The sequence below is a fragment of the Trematomus bernacchii genome, unplaced genomic scaffold, assembly GCF_902827165.1.
Source record: "Trematomus bernacchii unplaced genomic scaffold, fTreBer1.1, whole genome shotgun sequence".
In the NCBI taxonomy this organism is placed as follows: Eukaryota; Metazoa; Chordata; class Actinopteri; order Perciformes; family Nototheniidae; genus Trematomus; species Trematomus bernacchii.
This window is the reverse complement of record NW_022987531.1, coordinates 3,700,984-3,712,095: the sequence shown is the minus strand read 5'-3', so window position 1 is coordinate 3,712,095 and position 11,112 is coordinate 3,700,984. Positions and strand designations below refer to the sequence as shown.

General features: G+C 39.5%; 1 protein-coding gene across 2 annotated transcripts in view; it reads right to left on the bottom strand.

Annotated features, from left to right (window-relative positions):
- Positions 1-2,054: 2,054 nt before the first annotated feature.
- The window catches only part of LOC117475666 (regulator of microtubule dynamics protein 2), a 41,548-nt gene continuing 32,490 nt past the window's right edge, over positions 2,055-11,112 (bottom strand). For both annotated transcript variants that reach the window (XM_034122006.1, XM_034121999.1), the window contains exons 8-11: positions 8,212-8,310; positions 5,181-5,234; positions 4,988-5,068; positions 2,055-4,593 (exon numbers count right to left, since the gene is read on the bottom strand). In XM_034122006.1, the coding sequence (XP_033977897.1) occupies positions 4,540-4,593; positions 4,988-5,068; positions 5,181-5,234; positions 8,212-8,310 (288 nt within the window). In that variant the 3' untranslated portion in view covers positions 2,055-4,539. The remainder of the gene's footprint in view (positions 4,594-4,987; positions 5,069-5,180; positions 5,235-8,211; positions 8,311-11,112) is intronic.

The following is an 11,112-nucleotide window of genomic DNA, read 5'->3' as shown; positions in this document are numbered from 1 at the left end:
CACTGGCTGATAGCAGCTCAGGAATGAAGACACCACAATCAGCTCCATCCTGAGCAGGGTCAACACAGGTGAGTTTCGGTCAAGATTAGAGCAGAAAATTGAGACATGAACAGAAAACGTTACATTACCTTCCTCCATGTGATTATACATGTGTAGAAATGACCTATGGCCAGTGGAGGAATGTTAATAGGTAAATGAAGCCAAGTGCTGCACTCAAACCTGTGTCCGGCTGAGCCCAAGAACATTGGCCTCGCTCTACCTTGTGAGCTATTCTTTTATGTGTTAAACAAGAAACTACAAGACAATTTGCACAAGAATTTGAAACAAAACTGTTAGATTGGCAGGAAATTCATTGACGACTATTTTCATAGTGTACGTCGTTTTTCATGTAAAATCATTGCATGCTCTCTCAAATAATGACAACTATTTTTTTTTTAGAAAGTTGTCCGTGTAATTGCTTAAAATTGCATTATTTTCACGAACAAAATCAATGGATTTACCAAGAAAATATGATATAACGGCATAATCCATAATAACATTAACAGTTCAAAAGGAGCCAACATCAACCAACAGCCTGAATCCTGCTTTAACATATTATGCATAAGTGATAATCTAATTATATATTATAGCCTAACACTCACAGGAACCATTTTTATGATTATACCTGCATACTTATGAGTATTTTGAGAGTATTAGTACTTTAAATAAAGGATCTGAGATTTTCCTCCACAGCAATTAGTTTGTGCTAATTTGATTCAGTGCATTCTTTTTGTGGTAGAATTGCTGTTGGAAAGCTAGAGGAGTGATACCCCCCTAATGTAATAACGCTACAATCAGCAAACATTTAGCATAGCTTAGCATAAAGGCTGGAAACATTTAGCTTAGTTTAACTAGGTTGACTTTCAAATTCACTTAACACTGGCCCACACACAAAAACAATTCTTAACAGATATTGAAAATCGGGAGACATCACTAATGATGAATTTAAGTTTGGTTATTCTCGTGTGGACAGTCCTCGGGATCCACCCCTCACAACAGGATTTCAGATGGTAAATATTGTTTAATATATGTAATTTGAAATGGCTGCTACCGAGATGTTAACCGCAGATCAGGGGGTGTACAACATACCATACCTAACATGGAGAACCTCACAGCACAGGAACATCTGGGGCTTTGCTGAACATTGTCCGAAGGGGGGAATCCACCAAATTCTCTTTTTTTTCTTTGCAGCGTTTTGTTTATGCAGCTCTTTGAGTTAACCCTGCGCATGTTTTGTCAAGTTGGTGAAGATGTTTCTGCATTTGTTTTGGCACATTTGTGTTTTTATGTTTGCATCCTTTCTGAAGCTGCAGCGAGTTTCTCCAAATGTAAATGTTTAAGGTCGTTGTAGCGCGTTTGCACCGGTCGGCCACCGTACAAGGAACTGGAAAAGTGCCATTTAAATAGACAGTAATTCAGGAAAGGTCCAGGAAAAGTGTAGATGATGAACTTGCTGATTGGACCTCGAGAAAAGAAAATGTATAAACCACAGCTTCTGAATTCTTATGCAACATTGGCATTTTAGGACGGCATGAACAGACAACAAGATTAGATGTAATCTCAGACTCATGCTGTATGCCTGTGAAAACATATAAAACGTAAGTTAATTCTGCAGCTGTTCCAATGGAGGCTTTAAAGTGAAGTGCAATAGTAGGCTTATAAAATATTTGATGACTGTATAAACAAACACCTGTGCTGTTAAGAACGGTTGGACCATGGAGGGAGAAAGGCTGAAACATGACTAGACAGGTGGCCTAAATCTGATCCAGTAACAGATTCACAATTGCCCTGGCACAAAATGTACAGTCTGGGGAAAGGGAAGAGCTCCACATGATTAATAGTTATACAGGAGCTGGCTTGTTGAATCTGTTTTTGGATTAGGATCAATATAGTTCACGACCAAGGAATCACTAAACATTTGAATCATGAATTCCAAATGTTTGCCACTGGGTGTTTCTTATGATGTGCAATAAAAGTAACGAGCACACAAACGAGTGACAAACTGACACCTCGAATCAGGATTGCACAGATTTAATTAGAGAGAACAGAACCATTAATCATTCAGACACTGCAGTATAATCTCTATGTAGTGTTTATATCTCCCAATAAGTCTACTTGCTTTGGCATTTGAAGAAAATCAATCGCCTACATTCGTAGCGCTGGTAGAAAAAAAACATGACAGACAAAAATAATTATTTTAGGTCATTTTCACAATTCAAGTAACACAATTTAAGTTCTAGAGTCTCAAGAGTAAACCTCAATCAAAATGCATCACACGTATCACAAGTGTAAAATCATTCAAATGACGTCTGGAATGCAGTTCACATCATGTCCTCTGATATGCTCATTAGAGGTTCAATACAGAGCAATTGGTCTATTATTCTTGTAACACAGAGAAACAAATCAAAGGATTCAGAAGAGGCCCAGGTCAAAGTATGCAGTGAGGTAAAAAGACCCAGATCTTAACATTAAAACAACACTGTCTTAGAGTGTATCTCGTCTGGGTCCATTGAATAACTGCTGTTATGTTAGACTGAATTAGAGCGGTGCAGTGATGACGTATTTTTGTAGGACGACCCCGATGTTAGCATCGCAAAGTGGTCCCTCGACCAAAAGCTAATGGGATTATTCCATTGGCTTTCAGTATTTTGCGAAAATAAAGTCTGTGGCAAACACACGTTTATGATACTAAGAGGTTTTGTTCAGCAGGATACTCTCCACATATTAACACCACTTTTTTTGTAGTGTAAATGCAATCACCAGAAGTAATTAGATCACTGTATGCTAGCAGCTATAAACAAATCACAGCGTGATGATGTTTAGTACTCTCACTTGTTAGCAACTCCTGTTTTGAAGAAACACAGAAGCTTTCGGACATTCACATGTGGGGTATTTACTGACATATTTGATGTCGTAGAACCAAACGTGAACATCTTTTCAGCTTGTGTTAACCACAGACCATTGAATTAGAGACAGGTCCAATGCTAACTAATTCCTGGGTTTTGCGACTCATTCCTTTTAGGGCAGAAGATAGTTAACTAAATCAATCCTAAGCAGGACAACTGGGGCCAAGACAGAGTTATGTTTTGGTCCAAATCAAACCAAATGAAGATCTAGACATGGACCGAAATCTTTCATCTGAGGCATTTAACCAAAAACACGGACTCATTTCTGCACCACTCTATTAGAGCTGAGTATCAGGTGGTATCTGAATAATACATGTATTCCATGACCAGATGCCAAAGTAAACAAATAAAGAACATAACCCTGTGCAGACTGCTGGATAGAATCACTGTGCAGTGTTCCTGCAGTCACACTGGTGTGAGTGACGGCAGAGGGGAGAGGGCAGGGGTCATCCGGGGGTCGTCCGGGGGTCGTCCAGGGGTCACAGCATTCCAACATCTTTGTTTGGGTGTGCGCCATTGTCTGAGGTGCTTTTGTTATTGCCTCTTGAATGCGAGGTGGGAGACACAACAAACAAACAAAACAAGACAGAACAGGAAGGAACAGCGAGTCCCTCTCGTCACTTCCTAAAAAGCAACAGGTCTTTGTTGCCAAGGAAACTTAGTATCCTTGAGCTATGGCTGCTGTACACACAGATCCACTGAATATATATATATACACCCACAATCACAGACTTCACTACACGTGTGATTAAACCCATTTCTGATACAATGCTAATGATTAAAATGTACTTTAAAACACGGCTTGATTATCCGAGCTATGGAAAAGCTTTCGTCTCACTGATTTAGTACAACCAAGTGAGAGTTCCTCCTTTTCCACTATTAAAAAATAATAAAAGATTAGAATCAAAATCTTGGTAACACTTTCTATGAAGTCTATATTGCTTTATAAACACTTATAAAGCAGAATAATCTCCAAATAAGTATCGCTACAAGCACTCGTAAATATTTATAATGATCATAACACATTATAGAGCAAGTTCCCATAGTTGCAATAAATTATTCAAATCAGTGTTTTGGTTTTAATGTATTATAATAATTGACTAAGTGGTCATTGTTTGTTTTAATCAAGTAAAATATAATTTAAAGTATTGTGTCCTTGCATAGAATGATTGATGTTTCTTTACTAAAAGCAAACAATGACTACTTTGAAAGTGATTATAATGAGACCTTCTGAAGTTATGGGACATATAATACAGAGGGTTAGGGTTAACCAGATCTGAAATGATGAAGTATATATTATGAAGTCATTATAAAATGCTTTATAATGTGTTATGATTGAAAGCAAAATGATTATTTATGAGTGTTTTTAACTCGAATTACCCCGCACTATAAGCACATTATAATGCGTTACAAAGTATACACAGACTTGGATTTAAAACTCTACAGGAAGGTTCCCATTGATGATTCCCCTCCACTCACAGAGTGAATTAACATCATGACCTTTCAATCCACACCCACTCACCCACACACACACTCACACACACATCACGTAGCACATGGAAAACACATTTCCAGGAGCATGAGCACGCTGTGGTCACATGCCGAGCGCGGGGCGGAGCACATCCAGCTCCTTCTGGGAATCTTCATCCTGAGGGATAGAAATATGATCAATATAAGAATAACATCTTAAACAGTTTATTATCTTGCAGACTGTGAGATGGATATAAATAGACTTTCAAAAATAATGATGAAGTTGAGATTATATTACAAATAGTTCATTGATCCAACACCCAAATTGTTTTGTTACAGCGGCATGTTAACAAAGCATTGCACATGAGTTCAAATATAATAAAACAAAGAATTTAAATGAATATTATATACATATAAACAGTAGGAAGATATACTGTATGTCTATGGAGTATCTCTAAAGAATACAAAATAAATAAAATGTATTGAATAAGTCAGAAAACAGTAATAGACCAGCCTTTTTAAAAACAAGTAACCAACCCTGGACCCTTTATACATGATTCAAGTGTGTATACCTCTTTAGACACAGCATTCATGGAACACGCAGCTTCACACATCTTTCTGGCCTTTTCTCTCTGACCCAGGTCTTTGTAGCACTGTCAAAGAAAAGAAAGTCAAACCATCAACGCATGGTTTGGTCTCAGTGTAGTCTCAAAACAAGACAAACAATGGCAATGAAACATTCATCTCCAAGTTCCTGGTACTGACCTTAGTTAGAAACACGTAGTTCACTTTGGAATATCCTGGCTGGATGTTTTCAACCTGAATAAAAACATTGTATGGTTTTCTTTCAGTTATTAAAGACTATTATTGCAGGGCTTTGTTGGATACTCGATTTGGATTGGTTGACTTAAAGGGGACCTATCATGCAAAATGCACTTTTGTACGTCTTTTATGCATGAATATGTGTCCCCGGTGTGTCAGGGAACTCACCAAGTGTCAGAAAACACAACCCTCTCTCTTTTCCTCCATACCCAAATCTCTAAAAACGGGGCTGCAACGGAGCTGATACAGATTTGAAATTGTTCTGACGTCAGAAACAGGGAGCTCCGCCTATATGGGCAACTCTCCACCTATCAGGGGAATGGGGGGTTGGGCCATGGCAGAGTCCTGCATCGGTCGCGGGTACCCGATGGGTGACCCGCAAAAAAAGTGATTCGCGGGTGGTATTTTTTCAAACGCTTTTTTCCGGGTTCGGTTCTGGGTAAAACAAAGATGATGCGGGTCGTGTCGCGGGTGTTGCATAATAAATATATAAAAATAATAATAATTTAGTTTAATGTTTAAATCCTCAGACCTCTCCCCCGCGGGACCGCGCATAATCATAACCTCTGCAGCGCATCAATCTGCTGCTGAGCGAGCCACATTCGAAATGGCTGAGGTGAAGGCGAAGCTCGGAGAATACAGCATTTTCAATAACACTTCCTCAAGAGCGAAATCCAACGTCTGGGAGGCTTTTGGTGTCATCCTAGATGGAGAAAATAGCCAACATCCCACGCTTTTTGAGACAAATATGCAACTGCGTGTGTTAATAATTGCACGTTTTCACTGCTCGGGTTGCGGATCTTGTGCCGACGGGTCGGGTCGGGTTGCGGAACTAATTGGCAATATGTGCGGGTAGCGGGGCGGGTTCGGTATTGCACGTCGCGGGTGCGGGACGGTCGCGGGTCTTGAAAATCAGACCCGTGCAGGACTCTGGGCCACGGCCACGGCCATTGCCGCTCGAAAGCGCTGGAGACGCTGTAGTACATATGCCAGGCCTGTAAGTGGCGCTGTAGTCTGCCACAAAAGCAGCGAAGAAGACTTCTCACAGAATCAGCCCTTGCAAAAACAGGGCTGGGAAAGAGCAAATAGAGCGAAATGAGGCATGGCTAAAATGCATGATCTGTTTGGTATTTTGAAAAAAAAATGTCAAAGACATGTTTTATATAGGTATGGCCCTACAATGTATTATTAAAATATAGCATGATAGGTCCACTTTAATAATGCATTTGATTTTTAAAGCACCTTTCATTGCTAAAAGCAATCCCAAAGTGCTACAAGAGGAAAAAAGAAAAAAAGAAACAAGTTTAATGAAAGGCTTTTTTCAAAAGAAAACGTATTGTTTTTAGCGGAAGCAATATGATCATTTTGAAATACTTCATATTGGTGAAGGAAAACATAATTGCAGATCTCCCCTACAATGTTCACTATACTGTCTGATGACGTATTAACACAATCGTTTACTTGTTTATGTTTATTTTTATCTGGACTAGATGCAGAGTTCAATGACCTGGATTCAAATGAGACACCAGATTTGACCCATGCCTAGTCAGCAGTTCTACAAAGACCTACAGAACAACAACACACTGCTCCACTCCTTCCCCTGCCTCTCTCTCCTGTCAACAGCTCTCCTACAGTTAGTCAGCTACAGATAACAACAGGTTATACCTTACAGGATGTATTTGTTAGAGCTCGACAGCCTAACCTGAGCCACCCCCCCCCCCCCCCCTGGTCACAGGCAGCATGTTGTAACAGGGACCACTTAAATTGATGGCTGAGACACACAAGACGATGAGGAAGAGGCCTGAACAAGAATATTGGCCAGAAGCAAAATCCATTTCTCTACTATATAAACATCTGAAATATTGGAAGACAGATTAAGCTTTCTAAACACGGAGCGTTTGGGCTTCGAACGCTGGTACGGGAGAGACCCTGAGGCAAGTTTCAAGAGAACTCTAGACAAACTCTGAATCAGGACGCTCAGGTGGGAACATGCAGTCATTTCAACTGAATGCAAATCAAATCAAGAAGCAATGGGAAATTAGACTATCAGTCCCTAACAAGTAGAGTAGGAATGAGTCCTATAACCCGGGAATGGGTTAGCATTTATCTTAAGCCCTGGGCCTATTTTTCAGGCCTCAGGCTCAAAAATGACATACCCAGAATGAATGGGTATATCTTCACAACTAAAAGGGGTATGTGAATAATCTTTTTTCTCAAAGCAATGATACACCTGTGAGTTGGCTGTAGAAGTGTCAGAATCAATATAGATGTTTTTATTTTAAAGTAAATTCAGATTGAACATAGCAAAAAAATGTCAATTCTAATCTCCGCCTCAAAAACCCACATTATTTATAGTGAAAACCACTCTTAAATGATGGAATAGTAGCACAGAACCTTTAGGGATCCAAACCACAATATATCATAAGTACCCTGTGTAGGGATAGATGCTAATTTAGTGAAACTTCACATTTTTTTGAGAGTTTTAGCACAGGCAGGTCCAGGCGGACTCACCTTTGGGTACATTTGGTTACCATCAGTGCCATTTGACGTTTCTCAGGTACCACACTGTAAAACTCCTTTTATTCATTGAATTATCACTATAGGTATTCATTCCATCCAAATACAACAGTTTTTGACCTTTTTGGAAAATTCACCATGACCTCTATACCCTTTTTGGCCCCATGCGTAATGGTGCGCCAGCTGGCAGTCAGACCTGCATGCATTACGTATGGTCGTATCTCTGGAACCCATTGGTCAAATTGGGCGATTGACATCTCTTTGTAACCATTACAGCCAATAGAATCGAGGGGCAGTTCATAAATCCATGTAAACATTACCATTGGTCAGTGAGAATGACGCACACACAGCTTGCCCTAAAGCCCCGGCCGGCTAACCAATATACCAATATATATATATGTAGTATTTCTAATACAATGTATGTTAGGAGGAGAGTGTTGGAAATGTGTCACTGTACCTTAAGAAAGTTATTCAGTGCATCTTCCACTGTGGCGCTTGGAGGGTCTCCAAATAAAGTAGCAGCAACTTTCCTCTCAATCCACGACAACTGAGCCACCTGCAAGACAACACCACAAGTTCAAATACAATTCTGCACATTAGATTCAGAGAAACTTGATACCACGCCAAATAGCAGTGTCAAACTTTTCTCTAGTTAAAAAAGTAAAAAATATGGGGAAATGATCTGATCGCGATTATTTTGTTATTATAGTATTATATATCAAATGTGCAAATCAACATTGGATATAGTCAATATATATATGTTATATTATTATTTAGCTATTGAACTCTATAGACTTTTAATCACAGTACAATATTCGTATTGCAAACATGTAATATAATCATCATAACATAACTTAATCATCCCATCATTATATTTCACATACAAGGGTACTTATATGGTTTAAAACGTTAAGAGAACAGAAATTAGGAAATCCGTGTCTGTCATTTTGAAAGTCAATTATGTGATAACAAAATATGATGTTGAATCAATAAAACTCAAAGATCGAGATTGTAATAATGAAAATATCAGGTTGATGCACATTGAGGAGTTTCTGAGCTGGTTGGCTACATGGTTACAGGTTAGCGTTGAAAAAAACAAACCCTTTTTCTTTAGTTGATCTGAAAAGTGTGTTCTTTTACATCACAATGTCAAATTGAATGCTCTACCTGTTCCACTTGCTGGGTGGGGTTGGCTGTTCTGATGCACCTGTCACCACACCCAGCAGGGCTGTGACAGTGATCCCAGCGAACAGAACACCAGTACAGCACTTCAAAACGAATGGAGCCAGAACAAGATTTTCAGGTGATGTTTAATTAACTATTAAGACACACTTCCCTTGATTCAATTTCTTAATAACTTCATTAGCCTTTCATTATAAAATTACAACTTTTCAATTACATGAAGGGAACATTCTACAATCAACTTCGTAGTAGTAGTCAAGTGCCTGTTCGAGTGGCTAATGCCATCGCTTCTTGAGTCTATGAGCGTGTTTGCAAGCAGTTCTACTGTCTATGCATCATGAGAGCAAAAGCTGCCATGACATTGAAATGTTATGAATTCAATCAATGTAAAACCCCATTGTGTGTGTGTATAGCCCAAATGTGATGAACACTATGAAAGACAGTCCATTTCAAAAATGTTTTATAGGCTGTCGGCAAACAATGTGTTGGTGCATTAGCACTGGAGTACAGAGCAGTATATTGGCAGAAAAAACAATCGAAACAATTGAAATGGACGGAACACAGCTGCACAGGTGCACCGAGCCCCGATACCAATGCCTGAAGAAAGCCGGCCACCCAGGCCAATCATCATTAGGTTCTTTTTCTCGAGCGGGATTGGGTGTTGGCCACCGCAAGGGAGGCATATAGAAACAAGGAGGGTATAATCTAGGGAAGCTGCAAGTTGTCATTTCCCCCCCGACATGACTAAAGAGACGGCAGAGAAGAAGCGATAGTTTACTGATGTAAGAAGCCGGCTGCACAATCTGGATGTACGTTTTACCCTCGCGTATACGTCTGAGATGTGCTTTACATGGAAGAGGAAAATAATGAAGTTCACGGATCCTCGAGAGGCAATGGACTTTCTTAACAAGGAGGAGACAGAGGAGCCGAGTTCACATCATGCTACTTGAACTTTATCTCAGAAGACGGACACCCTGGCCAGGAGCCCGGATCCAGATTTGTACAGATGTCTGGGGAACGGCAAAGTTTTGATCGCAGTAAGGTTGACAAGTAATCTCTTGAATGTCCAGAACACAGTGGGTAACGTTGTGGGACTATGTACCCCAACTGTTGAATAGGTTGTCGGCTTTGTGTTTTTTTTTTTAGTGTCCGGTGCCTTGCTCAAGGGCAGGTTTTCGGCACCAGGGCCCAAGAGGTAAACTGGGATGGTAGGATGGGTTAAATGAAAAGGTCAAATGTTGCTGTGCTGTACTGTGTGCGTGTACATGTATGACAAAATAAAGAGGGTTTCATCCAATTCTTCTTATTCTTCTTCTATACACCATTGTTTTCTTCTGACAAATTTCACAGAAGATATAAATGGCCAGTAGTAAGACGGGGTCAGACATGTAATGTTCCTGCCTCGCACTAATTCTCCAACTAATTGCAGGTGTAGCGTTGCTTTGGCGTCATCACAGGACCTTTCAAACAGAACCGCTGGCTGATGACAAACAGTAGATCATTGTTGAGCATGAACGCAGCATGAGACAGCCCGTAAACTGAAAATATCAGGTGTTATAGCTCCACTAAATCTGCACAGTACCTCACTCCTCTGGCTTCAACAGTGTAGATTAGTTTTATATAACTTCATCAGAGCCATCCCTGTAATATCTTACTTCCTTTCTGGCAGTTACTTTAAAAACTGGTACTGAGTTTCATGATAAATAGCTCATGAATGTCCTGTACCATCAATTTCACCTACAATTTTCATATATTAGTAATCGCCATAACTGGTTGTTTTTCACTTCCTGTTTCAGAAACTAATGTAGTGTACAGTCATGTTCAGAGGAATGGAGATATGCAATGGTTTGCCATAACAATTACTGTATAACAAGTTCATAAGTTTTTAAAAAGAGATCAAAGAAAAACCTGAAGGCACAAAGCCCCTCTTCAAATAGGATATACTGCTACATAATATCAGACTATATGATAATTAAGGAGGAACTTCTTTTGGTTTTTCAACCGTAAACTGTTTCCTGTTGTTAAGGGTACTGCTATTACCTTTAAGCTGTATCAAATGCTTGACTGACTATTTAGATATAGTTTCCTTGCTTTCATTGTTATCATCGTGATTTTTTTGTGTGATATGATCTAATATAGTTTCAGCCCTTAAAATAATTTAACTTAAAGACTTTGA